Source organism: Oncorhynchus nerka, linkage group LG18 (genome assembly GCF_034236695.1).
Source record: "Oncorhynchus nerka isolate Pitt River linkage group LG18, Oner_Uvic_2.0, whole genome shotgun sequence".
NCBI lineage: Eukaryota > Metazoa > Chordata > Actinopteri > Salmoniformes > Salmonidae > Oncorhynchus > Oncorhynchus nerka.
The window spans coordinates 43,537,607-43,554,317 of NC_088413.1; the positions used below are offsets into that span (position 1 = coordinate 43,537,607).

The 16,711-nt window shown below is 44.7% G+C and overlaps 1 protein-coding gene across 2 annotated transcripts in view; it reads right to left on the reverse strand.

Moving 5' to 3' along the window:
• adck1 (aarF domain containing kinase 1) overlaps window positions 1-16,711 on the reverse strand; it is a 179,502-nt gene that overhangs the window by 147,714 nt on the left and 15,077 nt on the right. For both annotated transcript variants that reach the window (XM_029687485.2, XM_029687486.2), the window contains exon 3: window positions 11,347-11,430. In XM_029687485.2, the coding sequence (XP_029543345.1) occupies window positions 11,347-11,430 (84 nt within the window). The remainder of the gene's footprint in view (window positions 1-11,346; window positions 11,431-16,711) is intronic.

Below are 16,711 nucleotides of genomic sequence, written 5' to 3' on the forward strand. Positions count from 1 at the left end.
AACTAGTGATTATGTTAAGATAGTTTTTTTATAAGATAAGTTTAATGCTAGCTAGCAACTTACTTTGGCTCCTTGCTGCACTCGCGTAACAGGTGGTCAGCCTGCCACGCAGTCTCCTCGTGGATTGCAAAGTAAATCGGCATCCAAAAATGCTGATTACCGATTGTTATGAAAACTCGAAAATCAGCCCTAATTAAAATAGGCCATACCGATTAATCGTTCGATCTCTACTCCTAACCAACTGTGCCATTTTTTTTTTGCGTTATTTTTATTTTCCAATGATTGCACGTTGGCCAATCGTACGGATGGTAGTGGAAGTTTACTCACTCGCCTATGAATTTGAAGAAGGCAGTCCAACCTCTTTCTGCATCTTTTCTTCAAACAAATCTTATGTTTCACCGAAACGTGGCTGAACGACGATACGGATAATACAGAGCTGGCTGGGTTTTCTATGCATCGGCAGGACAGAACAGCTACGTCTGGTAAGACGAGGGGCAGGGGTGGGTGTCTATTTGTCAATAACAGCTGGTGCGCGATGTCTAATATTAAAGAAGTCTCGAGGTATTGCTCGCCTGAGGTAGAGTACCTCATTATAAGCTATAGTTCCACAATATCTACCAAGAGAGTTCTCATCTATATTATTCGCAGCCGTCTATTTACCACCACAAACTGATGCTGGCAATAAGACTGCACTCAAACAACTGTATAAAGCCATAAGCAAACAAGAAAAAGCTCATCCAGAAGTGGCGCTCCTAGTGGCCGGGGACTTTAATGCAGGCAAACTTAACTATGTTTTGCCTACTTTAACCAGCATATCACATGTGTACCCAGAGAAAAAATAAATTACATTTAAAATTAAAATGTAAAAAAAATAATAATAATAATAATAATAATTTAAAAAAACTCTAGAACACCTTTACTCCACACACTGAGCTTTCCCTAGCCCTCCATTTGGAAAATCTGACCATAATTCTATCTTCCGTATTCCTGCTTACAAGGAAAAACTAAAGCAGGCAGTACCAGTGACTCGCTCAATACGGAAGTGGTCAGATGAGGGATGCTATGGTCATGACTCTCCTGTGAGGATCCAAAGATCAGTTTAAAATAGATTAATGTCTACTGGGCCCTCTCACCCACAGAAGGGAGGAGGAATTGGTGTGGGGGTTTTATGACCTCACACCAATCGTAAATTGCATGCAGCAGACGACTCCTTTGGTCTCTAGTATTGGTGATTGGAATCTGTTACAGAAGATTTTGCCACCCAAACACTTAACTTAAACTTAAAAAGGGAACACTGGGACAATATTTTCAACATCCGAATGTGGGGAATGATGAGATATGACTATTTTGTGATTTCATTAAGTTTTTTTTTTATACCACTTAAAAAAAGAGCTTTCACACCATGTAAAGTTTACATCCTTTATGTTGTATATGAAATAAAGGATGAAGAGAATATTTTTGTTAAGATAACTAAATTCATATTCCTTTAACCTCTTAAGTCGACCCTCTACTTTTTTGAACATTCTGTTAAAAATCGCGCAACATTTCAGCGCCCTGCTACTCATGCCAGGAATATAGTATATGCATTTGCTTAGTCTGTGTGGATAGAAAACACTCTGACGTTTATAAAACTGGTTAAATCACTGCTGTGGCTTTACCAGAACGGCATTTACATCGAAAAGCACAGGAAAAACTGATCACTGAAAATGGGGAAAATATATCCATGCGCTACTTGAACCCATTGATAAAGGTGAACCACAATTAATTGACTGAGGTTGCAGTACCTACAGCTTCCACACGGTGTCTAGAGTCTTGTCATTTCCCTTCGAGTTTTTTCTTGGTCAAACACATGCAGGGCACCGTATCTCCTGAGGTCTAGGACCGGATATTTTCGTTGAGTTTCTAGCCGGACATTTTTCCAGACGGACAGCTAATGATCTTTACATCGCCTCCTGATGAATTTTATCGCTTATTAACGTTTACTAATACCTAAAGTTGCATTACAAACGTATTTCGAAGTGTTTTGTGAAAGTTTATCGTCGACTTTTTGAATTTTAAAAAATGACGTTACGTTTTGAAACAATGTTTTTTTCGTTTATCACACAGTCTACATATAACGATATCTAGGCTTTATATGGACCGATTTAATCGAAATAAAGACCCAAATAGTGTTTATGGGACATCTAGGAGTGCCAACAAAGAAGATGGTGAAAGGTAATGAATGTTTTCTATTTTATTGTGCGGTTTGTGTAACGCCGAAATGCTAATTATTTTGTTTACGTCCCCTGCGGGTCTTTTGGGGTGTTACATGCTATCAGATAATAGCTTCTCATGCTTTCGCCGAAAAGCATTTTAAAAATCTGACTTGTTGCCTGGATTCACAACGAGTGTAGCTTTAATTCGATACCCTGCATGTGTATTTTAATGAACTTTTGAGTTTTAACTAATACTATTAGCATTTAGCGTAGCGCATTTGCATTTCCAGAGCTCTAGTTGGGACGCAAGCGTCCCGAGTAGAAGCAAGAGGTTAACAAGAAATAGTTTTTATGATACTTTGCAAGTAACTAGCCATGCCCGAGGGAGCTCAGAGAGCGTGCCAGGATGACAGAAACACCCTTTTTACCCAAGTGTGTAAAAGATTGAGTTAAACTCTTGCGACGAGCAAACCCGTATCCGGGAGCGTAATCATAGCCTCAAATGCATTAGCATAACGCAACGGACATAAATACCCCTAGAAACTTTTCCTATTCATGAAAATCGCAAATGAAATGAAATAAATATATTCAAACACAAGCTTAGCATTTTGTTAACAACACTGTCATCTCAGATTTTCAAAATATGCGTTACAGCCAACGCTAGACAAGCATTTGTGTAAGTTTATCATGGCATAATGCTATGCTAGGCTCTGCTGGCAGCAGGCAACATTTTCACAAAAATAAGAAAAGCAACCAAATTAAATCATTTACCTTTGAAGAACTTCAGATGCTTTCACTCAGGAGACTCCCTGTTAGATAGCAAATGTTCCTTTTTTCCAAAAAGATTATTTTTGTAGGCGAAATAGCTCCCGTTTCTTCATCATGCATGGCTGAGAAATCGACCGGAAAATGCTACAACTATAACGCCAAACTTTTTTCCAAATTTGCTCCATAATATCGACAGAAACACGGCAAACGTTGTTTAGAATCCATCCTCAAGGTGTTTTAACATATATATTCGATAATATATCCATCGAGGCAATTGGTTTCTCATAAGAAGCGATTGGAAAAATGGCTACCTCAGTATTTTACGCAGGGTTTTCTGCAGGAGACACAATGTGACCACATGCTATATATGGTCCCTTACAGCCATTCTTCAATGGAAATGCCTAAAAAGACGTCACAATGCTGTAGACACCTTGGGGAATACGTGGAAAACGTAAGCTCATTCACAGTCATTGGCATGAGGCGGTTTAAAAAAATGCGGCACTTCCTGGTTGGATTTTTATCTGGTTTTCGCCTGTAAAATCAGTTGTGGCACTCAGAGTGTCTTCTTTCCAAAGCTGTCAATTATATGTATAGTCGAGCATCTTTTCGTGACAAAATATCTTGTTTAAAACGGGAACGTTTTTCATCCAAAAATTAAAATAGCGCCCCCTAAATCCAAGAGGTTAAGAATTAACATACTCAAGGACTCAAGCTGCAGCTAGGTCTACATTGGTCATGACCCTGAAAATCAACACGAGGTGAAGACGACAAAGTAGCCTCTAACAATCAATGTTACGGTTGTTCTAAGTACTAGATAAACAACGATACACAACGAAGGAAGACCTTCAACACGTAAATACATGCATTACTACTTAGCCAAATGGGCGGCAGTTCGGGGCAAGGTATTAGGATTACTGTGAGCGTAGTTCCTAAATGTATCCAAGTGTTGTCTCTCTCTTTTATAACAAGTGTCATTTGTGTTATTCCGCAAGGGACCTTTCCATCGTATTAAGATTCTAATCAATAACCTATACCGTGTGTGTGTGTACATCCGGGTTGGAGCGAGCGGTCGCATCTGCACTCGGTCCGCAGGTAGTATTACATTTCATTACATTTCATTATAGTACAACGGTTTGATTTGTCTAATCTTAGCAATTTCTTCTTAGCTAGCTACATAGCCGTCTTTGTATCATAGATAATTGCGTAATTATCGTATTTCGTCGTCCTAACGCAGTCTACACTGCCCTGCAGCTAGCCAGCTAGCTAACGTCCACCGTTAGCTAGTCCACCGTCTACCGATTAGCAGCACAACTATTACACTCAACTGAACGACTTGATTAGTGTAGTGTTAGCTAGCTACATAGTTGTCTTTGCTGTCTTCGTATCCAAGATAATTGTGTAGTTTAGAGTGTGTAGTTTTAGAGTGATTATCTTAATTTACCGAGGTTAGCTAGCCAGCTATTTGTCGTCCTTAACGTAGGAGACACTGCTAGCTAGCCAACAGCTAGCCAACGTCTTCCGAACAGAACTTCCGCACTCAACAATCCAGTCGCATTTCGCTTCGCTCCACAGGTAGTATCACATTTTTCATTTCATTTCATTACAGTACAACGGCTTGATTTGTTTGATCGTAGCTAGCTACATAGCTAACTACATAGCCGTCTTTGTATCAAAGTTAATTGTGTAGTCTTGAGCGATTTCCTAGGTTAGCTAGCCAGCTATTGTCGTTCTTTTAACGCAACGTAACGTAATCAACACTGCTAGCTAGCCAGCTAGCCCCGAATAGCAGCACAGTAGCACAGTAGAAACTATTACACTCAACGGAACGACTTGATTAGTGTAGTGTCAACAACGCAGACACTGCCAGCTAGCCTACATAGTCAACAACGCAGCCTCTGCCAGCTAGCCTACTTCAGCAGTACTGTATCATTTTAATCATTTTAGTCAATAAGATTCTTGCTACGTAAGCTTAACTTTCTGAACACTCGAGACGTGTAGTCCACTTGTCATTCCAATCTCCTTTGCATTAGCGTAGCCTCTTGTGTAGCCTGTCAACTATGTGTCTGTCTATCCCTGTTCTCTCCTCTCTGCACAGACCATACAAACGCTCCACACCACGTGGCCGCGGCCACCCTAATCTGGTGGTCCCAGCGCACACGACCCACGTGGAGTTCCAGGTCTCCGGTAGCCTCTGGAACTGCCGATCTGCGGCCAACAAGGCAGAGTTCATCTCAGCCTATGCCTCCCTCCAGTCCCTCGACTTCTTGGCACTTACGGAAACATGGATCACCACAGACAACACTGCTACTCCTACTGCTCTCTCTTCGTCTGCCCACGTGTTCTCGCACACCCCGAGAGCTTCTGGTCAGCGGGGTGGTGGCACCGGGATCCTCATCTCTCCCAAGTGGTCATTCTCTCTTTCTCCCCTTACCCATCTGTCTATCGCCTCCTTTGAATTCCATGCGGTCACAGTTACCAGCCCTTTCAAGCTTAACATCCTTATCATTTATCGCCCTCCAGGTTCCCTCGGAGAGTTCATCAATGAGCTTGATGCCTTGATAAGCTCCTTTCCTGAGGACGGCTCACCTCTCACAGTTCTGGGCGACTTTAACCTCCCCACGTCTACCTTTGACTCATTCCTCTCTGCCTCCTTCTTTCCACTCTCTCCTCTTTTGACCTCACCCTCTCACCTTCCCCCTACTCACAAGGCAGGAAATACGCTCGACCTCATCTTTACTAGATGCTGTTCTTCCACTAACCTCATTGCAACTCCCCTCCAAGTCTCCGACCACTACCTTGTATCCTTTTCCCTCTCGCTCTCATCCAACACTTCCCACACTGCCCCTACTCGGATGGTATCGCGCCGTCCCAACCTTCGCTCTCTCTCCCCGCTACTCTCTCCTCTTCCATCCTATCATCTCTTCCCTCTGCTCAAACCTTCTCCAACCTATCTCCTGATTCTGCCTCCTCAACCCTCCTCTCCTCCCTTTCTGCATCCTTTGACTCTCTATGTCCCCTATCCTCCAGGCCGGCTCGGTCCTCCCCTCCCGCTCCGTGGCTCGACGACTCATTGCGAGCTCACAGAACAGGGCTCCGGGCAGCCGAGCGGAAATGGAAGAAAACTCGCCTCCCTGCGGACCTGACATCCTTTCACTCCCTCCTCTCTACATTTTCCTCTTCTCTCTCTGCTGCTAAAGCCACTTTCTACCACTCTAAATTCCAAGCATCTGCCTCTAACCCTAGGAAGCTCTTTGCAACCTTCTCCTCCCTCCTGAATCCTCCTCCCCCCCCCCCCTCCTCCTCCTCCCTCTCTGCAGATGACTTCGTCAACCATTTTGAAAAGAAGGTGGACGACATCCGATCCTCGTTTGCTAAGTCAAACGACACCGCTGGTTCTGCTCACACTGCCCTACCCTGTGCTCTGACCTCTTTCTCCCTCTCTCTCCAGATGAAATCTCGCGTCTTGTGACGGCCGGCCGCCCAACAACCTGCCCGCTTGACCCTATCCCCTCCTCTCTTCTCCAGACCATTTCCGGAGACCTTCTCCCTTACCTCACCTCGCTCATCAACTCATCCCTGACCGCTGGCTACGTCCCTTCCGTCTTCAAGAGAGCGAGAGTTGCACCCCTTCTGAAAAACCTACACTCGATCCCTCCGATGTCAACAACTACAGACCAGTATCCCTTCTTTCTTTTCTCTCCAAAACTCTTGAACGTGCCGTCCTTGGCCAGCTCTCCCGCTATCTCTCTCAGAATGACCTTCTTGATCCTAATCAGTCAGGTTTCAAGACTAGTCATTCAACTGAGACTGCTCTTCTCTGTATCACGGAGGCGCTCCGCACTGCTAAAGCTAACTCTCTCTCCTCTGCTCTCATCCTTCTAGACCTATCGGCTGCCTTCGATACTGTGAACCATCAGATCCTCCTCTCCACCCTCTCCGAGTTGGGCATCTCCGGCGCGGCCCACGCTTGGATTGCGTCCTACCTGACAGGTCGCTCCTACCAGGTGGCGTGGCGAGAATCCGTCTCCACACCACGTGCTCTCACCACTGGTGTCCCCCAGGGCTCTGTTCTAGGCCCTCTCCTATTCTCGCTATACACCAAGTCACTTGGCTCTGTCATAACCTCACATGGTCTCTCCTATCATTGCTATGCAGACGACACACAATTAATCTTCTCCTTTCCCCTTCTGATGACCAGGTGGCGAATCGCATCTCTGCATGTCTGGCAGACATATCAGTGTGGATGACGGATCACCACCTCAAGCTGAACCTCGGCAAGACGGAGCTGCTCTTCCTCCCGGGGAAGGACTGCCCGTTCCATGATCTCGCCATCACGGTTGACAACTCCATTGTGTCCTCCTCCCAGAGCGCTAAGAACCTTGGCGTGATCCTGGACAACACCCTGTCGTTCTCAACTAACATCAAGGCGGTGGCCCGTTCCTGTAGGTTCATGCTCTACAACATCCGCAGAGTACGACCCTGCCTCACACAGGAAGCGGTGCAGGTCCTAATCCAGGCACTCGTCATCTCCCGTCTGGATTACTGCAACTCGCTGTTGGCTGGGCTCCCTGCCTGTGCCATTAAACCCCTACAACTCATCCAGAACGCCGCAGCCCGTCTGGTGTTCAACCTTCCCAAGTTCTCTCACGTCACCCCGCTCCTCCGCTCTCTCCACTGGCTTCCAGTTGAAGCTCGCATCCGCTACAAGACCATGGTGCTTGCCTACGGAGCTGTGAGGGGAACGGCACCTCAGTACCTCCAGGCTCTGATCAGGCCCTACACCCAAACAAGGGCACTGCGTTCATCCACCTCTGGCCTGCTCGCCTCCCTACCACTGAGGAAGTACAGTTCCCGCTCAGCCCAGTCAAAACTGTTCGCTGCTCTGGCCCCCCAATGGTGGAACAAACTCCCTCACGACGCCAGGACAGCGGAGTCAATCACCACCTTCCGGAGACACCTGAAACCCCACCTCTAAGGAATACCTAGGATAGGATAAAGTAATCCCTCTCACCCCCCCCCCTTAAAAGATTTAGATGCACTACTGTTCCACTGGATGTCATAAGGTGAATGCACCAATTTGTAAGTCGCTTTACTTAAATGTAAATGTGTGTGTGTGTGTATCCTGTATTATCATTTTGTTTGAAAATAATCAAATCAAGTGTGGTACGGCATGATCAGTAAGACTCGGGTTTGTGCAGATTCAAGAAGTCTGCGATGTTCAGAATTTGATATGAGGTAATGATTAATAAGTGAATTCGAGATATATAGATCATATATTTTAGAGTAATTCCTGGTGCCCCAAATTCCTAATGAGTTAATTGTTACAAGATTAATAAAAAATAAAAATAGGTTAACAATTAAACATAGTTATTTATTGAATCAACTGTCAGCACATTAATGAATGTAATGTCACGACACTACGCTAGAGAATTGTTTTGATAGCATAGAATGGAATATGTTCTGGGATTCATCCCATGGCATTGAGGAGTATACCATATCAGTCACCAGATTCATCAATAAGTGCATCGACGACGTTGTCCCCACAGTGAGCGTACGTACATATCCCAACAAGAAGCCATGGATTACAGACAACATCCGCACTGAGCTGTAGCTGCCGCTTTCTAGGAGCGGGACACTGATCCGGACGCTCATAAGAAATCCAGCAAAGCCCTCAGATGAACCATCACAGACAAAAGCATCAATACAGGACTAAAATTGAGGCTCGTCAGATGTGGCAAGGCTTGCGAACTATTACGGACAACAAAAGGGAAACCCAGCCACGAGCGGCACAGTGACGTGACCCTACCAGATGAGCTAAATGCCCATTATGCTCACTTCGGGGCAAGCAACACAAGCAGCACCAGCTTTTCCGTACAACTGTGATCACGCTCTCGGTAGCAGATGAAAACAAAACCTTTAGACAGGTCAATATTTACAAAGCCACGGGGCCAGATGGATTACCAGGACGTGTACTCAAAGCATGCGTGGATCAACTGGCAAGTGTCTTCACTGACATTTTCAACCTCTCCCTGACTGAGTCTGTAACACCTACATGTTGTTTCAAGCAAACCACCATAGTCCCTGTGCCCAAGGGGGCGAAGGTAACCTGCCTAAATGATCACTGCCCTGTAGCGCTCCCATCGGTAGCCATGAAGTGCTTTGAAAGGCTGGTCATCCATCATCCAGGAAACCCTAGACCCACACCAATTCGCTTACCTCCCCAACAGATCCACAGATGATGCAATCTCTATTGCACTCCACACTGCCCTTTCCCACCTGGACAAAAGGAACGCCTATGTGAGAATGCTATTTATTGACTACAGCTCAGCATTCAACCCCAGTGCCCACAAAGCACATCACTAAGCTAAGGACCCTGGGACTAAACACCTCCATCTGCATCTGGATCCTGAACTTCCTGACGGGCCACCTCCAGGTGGTAAGGGTAGGCAATAACTTGTCTGCCACGCTGATCCTCAACACTGGGGCCCCTCAGGGGTGGGTGCTTAGCCCCCTCCTGTACTCCCTGTTCACTCACGACTGGGAGTCCAAACAACTCCAACATTAAGTTTGCTGACGACGCAACAGTGGTAGGCCTGATAACTGACAATGATGTGACAGCCTATAGGGAGCAGGTCAAAGACCTGGCAGTTTGGTGCTAGGACAACAACCTCTCCCTCAATGGGAGCAAGACAAAGGAGCTGATCGTAGACTACAGGAAAACATTGACGGGGCTGTCGTGGAGCGGGTCGAGAGTTTTAAATTCTTTGGTGTCCACATCACCAACGTACGATCAAGGTCCAAACAAACTAAGAAAGTCATGAAGAAGGCATGACAACACCTTTTCCCCCTCAGGAGACTGAAAGGATTTGGCATGGGTCCCCAGAACCTCAAAATGTTCTACAGCTGCACCATCGAGAGCATCCTGACCATTGAATCACCGCCTGGTATGGCAACTGCTCGGCCTCCGGCCGCAAGGCGCTACAGAGGGTAGCGCGTACAGCCAAGTACATCACCGGGGCCAAGCTTCCTGCCATCCAGGACCTATATTATGCTTCTACCCCCAAGAAGGAGTTCTGAACAATTAAACAAATGGCCAGCCGGACTATTTACATTGACGACCAATATACATTGATATTTTGTTTTTACACTGCTGCTACTCGCTGTTTATTATGTATGCATAGGCACTTTACCTGCTGTACAAATTACCTCAACTTGCCTGTACCCCTGTACATAGCCTCGTTATTTAATTGTTACTTTAAATTGATTTACTTTAGTTTAGTTTATTTAGTAAATATTTTCTTAACTATTTCTTGAACTGCATTGTTGGTTAAGAGCTTGTAAAGGTAGTAAGAATTTCATAGTAAGGTCTACTACACCTGTTGTATTCAGCGCATGTGACAAAAACTTATTTGATTTGAATTTAGCTAGCTTGCTAAATGTACTTAAGAGTCAGAGCAAACATAGGTATCTAATACAGCACGGTACCAGTGCTGGTATATGCATGTTGTTTGTGTAATGATATCTTATAAAGAGAGGAATAGGCAATGCATGAATATTTTAGCTAGCTAGAGTGTACTCAGACCGCTTCACATTTTCCACATTGTTACACTACAGCCTTACTCTAAAATGGATTTGGCATTCAGGCCAAAGAATTCAATCTTGGTTTCATCAGACCAGAGAGTTGTCTGTAATGTCCAGAGAGTCCTTTAGGTGCCTATTGGCAAACTCCAAGTGGGCTGTCATGTGCCTTTTACTGGAGGAGTGGCTTCTGTCTGGCCACTCCACCATAAAGGCCTGATTGGTGGAGTGCTGCAGAGATGGTTGTCCTTCTGGAAGTTCACCTCCCTGACCAAGGTTTTGGCTCTGACATGCACGATCTGTGCTGTGGGACCTTATATAGACAGGTGTGTGCATTTCCAGATCATGTTCAAATCAATTTTATTTACCACAAAGGGACTCCAAATCAAGTTGTAGAAACATCTCAAGGATGATCAATGGAAGCAGGATGCACGTGAGCTCAAGTCTCATAGCAAAGGGTCTGAATACAGACCATACATTCCATTTCCATGACTCCAACAATTCACCAATTTACTAGGCCTAGGTGTTTTGCCCATACCATGCAGCTCTGCATGGCAGTGTGGAAGAGGAAACAAAAGTACAGGAAATTCAGAAAATTACAAAAATGCTGAAAATGATTTGTTTGAAGTTGGACTGAACAGTATAAAACAAATCAGAATGGAGAAAACTACATTGAAATCACTTAACATATGTGTTTCAACCCTATTCACTAATTATTTTATTTTTTTAAACATAAAATACAATCAAAAATATGAAACATTTCACACAATGATATTTTGGCCATATAGCCAAGCCCTAGCCTTACCTGGGATTTGAGCGCCCAGTATTCTTCTGATCCATACTCCACATGTTTCAGAGATGTCATGTAGTCATAGCTGATCACGGCAGTCTACAGGGAAAACACAGTCAAAAATACATATTTGTTCATTAATGTGCTTGCATGGTTGTGTACCAACAGTGGATTCAGCCCAAAATCTGGGTGGTTGTGGTTATTGATCTTAGCTGCAGCCTGTCCAAAAGGAGATCAGAGACTGATGTGTTTGTGTCACGATGTATGACACAATAAGTCATTTTAATCAAAGTTTAGTTGAACCAAACTGCAGGCTTCGTGCAAATTCTTGCCTACGGCGTATCTTTCCCTATAAAATGACATGTGTATTTTATTTGTTGTTGTTGCTGTTTTGTTGAGCTGGGTTTAATTTAAAATAGTACCACCCACCAGCATGGCATTGTTAATTAAAATCAGAAACACCTGCAAAGTTTGCAAGTCGCGACTGAGCGGCGCAATAGCAAAGATGGTGGATAAATGTTCACTCAAGTCGTTTACCATTGAAAAAAAATGGTCATTTCCTGTCTACTTACTTACTGGAGTGGGTCTCCCATAAACACCAATGCAATAGCAGCTGGGTAGGGCTGTCCAAGACACATTTTTATTTCATCTTGGTCTACTCTAGGACGTCCGTTCTTTCAACCAATCGATTGGTGTACATTTTTAAACGTGTATTTTTCCCTACACTACCGGTCAAAAGTTTAAGAACACCTACTCATTCAGGGGTTTTACTATATTTTTATATTATCTACATTGTAGAATAGGAGAGACATCAAAACTATATAATAACACATGGAATCATGTAGTAACCAAAAAAAAGTGTTAAACAAATCAAAATATATTTTATATACACATTTTGATTGAAGCAATCTTGAAGCGTGGAATCAGATTAACGCTGGTCCGACCAAACAGACCTGAGCACGGGTGTTTCCTGTTTTAGTTTCTGTCTATAGGCTGGCAGCAACAAAATGGAGTCGTGGTCAGATTTGCCAAAAGGAGGGCAGAGGAGGGCTTTGTATGCGTCACGGAAGTTAGAGTAACAATGATCCAGAATTTTGCCAGCCCGGGTCGCGAATTCGATATGCTGATCAAATTTAGGGAGCCTTGTTTTCAGATTAGCCTTGTTAAAATCCCCAGCTACAATAAATGCAGCCTCAGGATATCTGGTTTCCAGTTTACACAATGACCCAACACATCCAGGCTGTGTAAGGGCTATTTTACCAAGAAGGAGAGTGATGGAAAGCTGCATCAGATGACCTGGCCTCCACAATCACCTGACCTCAGCCCAATTTAGATGGTTTGGGATGAGTTTGACAGCAGAGTGAAGGAAAAGCAGCCAACAAGTACTCAGCATATCTGGGAACTCATTCAAGACTGTTGGAAAAGCATTCCAGGTGAAGCTGGTTGAGAGAATGCCAAGAGTGTGCAAAGCCGTCATCAAGGCAAAGGGTGGCTATTTGAAGAATCTCAATTATATTTTGATTAACACTTTTTTGGTTACTACATGATTCCATGTGTTATTTCATAATGTTGATGTCTTATTCACTATTACACTATTATTCTACAATGCAAGTAATTTCTATTGCCATTTCCAGCCATGTCAAAATAGCCTACATAAAGCCAACAAATAAAAACATTGCAGCCTGCAGGTAGAAAATATCCTGATAAAAATAAATCACATTGGCTACTCATGGCCTGTCAGCAAGGACCTTGCAACACTGTATAAAATATTAACTTCGGTCAGGGCCTGAAGTTTGTGCTAGCAAAAATGCAACACTGTAAAATAGTCGGGGTGGGCCTAAGAGTTCCCCGTTCCATTGAGCTCCGGACAGACATAGCTTTAGGCTATTTGCGCAAGGGATAAGAAGTGTATATGACAATTTTATATATGGTAAAATTGCATGTGACATGATTGCATTTTGGAACCCCGCTCCCCCCGAAGATGAATGGTTTTGACCCCGCTCCACTGCTTTCATTGGTGCAGCTAGTAGAAATCACAAGTGTCTATCCTATAATGGAAAGGCACCCGTGAAAGACTTGTTTGTTTATCTAGTTTGTGCTGTTCCATCAAGTATTAGTGTTTTGTGTCCGATGCGCTCAGGGTGTTTTTGCAGATCATCTGCAGCCTGCATCATGAGCGAGGTCATCGTAGCCTGTCATGTCAGGTCGCCTAGCTGTGAGAACCATGTTATCCATATTACCAAAGCTTCACCTTCTTCCTTCTATTTCTAGGGCAGATTCATGGTCGCAATTTATGAAAGATGGCATCACTTTGGAGATACTGGTTTCCCATATCCATCTGTGGCAAAGTTTTCCCTACATGTTAGCATGCTAGCTAGCTACACTAACAGCTGTCAGTGCCCTACTTGTTATTTACCCACTCCATGTGGCCCCCAGCAAATATTTTGAGGCAGGGCTTTCTCCTATAGAGCTCCATTTTTATGGAATGGTCTGCCTACCCATGTGAGAGACGCAAACTAGGTCTCAACCTTTAAGTCTTCACTGAAGACTCATCTCTTCAGTGATTTGATTGAGTGTAGTCTGGCCCAGGGGTGTGAAGGTGAAAGGAAAGGCTCTGGAGCAACGAACCGCCCTTGCTGTCTTGTCGGTTCCCCTCTCTCCACTGGGATTCTCTGCCTCTAACCCTATTACAAGGGCTGAGTCACTGGCTTACTGGTGCTCTTTCATGCCGTCCCTAGGAGGGGTGCGTCACTTGAGTGGGTTGAGTCACTGATGTGATCTTCCTGTCTGGGGTTGCACCCTCGACAACTACTGTGATTATTATTATTTGACCATGCTGGTCATTTATGAACATTTGAACATCTTGGCCATGTTCTGTTATAATCTCCACCCGGCACAGCCAGAAGAGGACTGGCCACCCCTCACAGCCTGGTTCCTCTCTAGGTTTCTTCCTAGGTTTTGGCCTTTCTAGGGAGTTTTTCCTAGCCACCGTGCTTCTACACCTGCATTGCTTGCTGTTTGGAGTTTTAGGCTGGGTTTCTGTACAGCACTTTGAGATATCTGCTGATGTACGAAGGGCTTTATAAATAAATTTGGAAATCACCCCAAAAGTTCCCACCCCAATTTGTGAATATGCATTATCAGCCCGCGTCATTCTTTGGAGGTGGAACCTAAAGGACAATTTCTCATATAGGATTGGAATTTAGTTGAATTAGGGGCGACATTGCCCTCTGGTGGGGGCCTTTAAGTAGCTCTCTGTAGCCCTGGAGGTCCATCCATCTGTAATAAGCACAACACATGGTGCGGTGCATTGGCCAATTCATTGTGTGGGTTGTACAACTTCGGCTTTAGCTTGCTTATATAGAGCGGGTACTACCAGTTTGCTGAAATGGGCAAAGATCGTAACATGGTTTGAAAACTTTCATGAGGTGCAGAAACCCTCTACTCTTCTCAACCATGGAGAAAGGGAGCATATCCGGTTTATCAACACAACCCGATGCTGGCACGAAGACTGCACTCAATGAACTATATAGGGCAATAAGCAAACAAGAAAATGCTCATCCAGAGGCAGCGCTCCTAGTGGCTGGAGATTTTAATGCAGGAAAAATGAAATCAGTCTTACCTCATTTCTACCAGCATGCCACCTGTGCAGCGAGAGGTGAAAAAAAAACTCTGGATGGCCTTTACTCCATACACAGAAACACAAAGCTCTCCCTTGCCCTCCAATTGGCAAATCTAAACATAACTCTATCCTCCTGATTCCTGCATTCAAGCAAAAACAGGTAGTGAATGCTAAGCTACAGGACTGTTTCGTTAGCACAGACTGGAATATGTTCTGGGATTCATTTGATGGCATTGAGGAGTTCATAACATTTTTTTATTTTACCCTTATTTACCTAGGTACGTTCACTGAGAACACATTCTCATTTCCAGCAACGGCCTGGGGAATAGTTACGGGGGATGAATGAGCCAATCGGAAGCTGGGGATGATTAGGTGACCGTGATGGTATAAGGGCTACATTGGGAATTTAGCCAGGACACTGGGGTTAACACTCCTACCCTTACAATAAGTGATCTTTAGTGACCACAGTCAGGTCACCCGTTTAACGTTCCATCAGAAACATGGCACCCAACAAAGGGCATTGGGAAAAGAGTGCCTCCTACTGGCCCTCAACACCTCTTCCAGCGGTATCTGTTCTCCCATCCAGGGACTAACACTGTTCACCAGCAGAGGCAAGCCAGCAGTGGGATGCAGGGTGGTATGCTGGTGGTTTACGACATCAGTCAGCAGCAGAACACTAAATCAGGAGGCTGAAAATATTCTCAAAAATATCCTCAAAAAGAATCAGTGATTATTTTCCAAATAAAATATTACATTTACATAAGTATTCAGACCCTTTACTTAGTACTTTGTTGAAGCACCTTTGGCAGCGATTACGCCTAGAGTCTTATTGGGTATGACACAGCTTGGCACACCTGTATTTGGAGAGTTTCTCCCATTCTTCTCTGCAGATCCTCTCAAGCTCTGGATGGGGAGTGTTGCTGCACACAGAGGACTCTCCAGAGATGTTAGATTGGGTCCGGGTAACTCAAGGACATTCCGAGTTTTGTCCCGAAGCCACTCCTGCGTTGTCTTGGCTGTGTGCTTAGGTTTGTTGTCCTGTTGGAAGGTGAACCTTCGCCCAGTTTGGGGTCCTGTGCGCTCTGGAGCAGGTTATCAAGGATCTCTCTGTACTTTGCTCCATTCATCTTTCCTTCTATCCTTACTAGTCCCACAGCATGATGCTGCCACCACGCATTACCTTAGGGAGGGTGCAAGGTTTCCTCCAGAAGTGAGGCTTCGCATTCAGCCCAAAGAGTTCAATCTTGGTTTCATTAGACCAACGAATCTTGTTTCTCATGGTCTGAGAGTCTTTAGGTGCCTATTGGCAAACTCCAAGCGGGCTGTCATGTGCCTTTTACTGAGTGACTTCCATCTGGCCACTACCAAAAAGGCCTGATTGTTGGAGTGCTGCAGAGATGGTTGTCCTTCTGGAAGTTTCTCCCATCGCCACAGAGGAACTCTGGAGCTCGGTCAGAATGACCATCGGGTTCTTGGTCACCTCCCTGACCAAGGTCCTTCTCCCCCAATTGCTCAGTTTAGCAGGGCGGCCAGCTCTAGAAAGAGTTTTGGTGGTTCTAAACTTAATCTATTTAAGAATGATGGAGGCCACTGTGTTCTTGGGGACCTAAGATGCTGCAGAAATTGTTTGGTACCCTTCTCCCAATCTGTGCCTCGACACAATCCTGTCTCGGAGCTCTACGGGCAATTCCTTCGACCTCATGGCTTGGTTTTTGCTCTGACATGCACGGTCAACTGTGGGACCTTATATTGACAGGT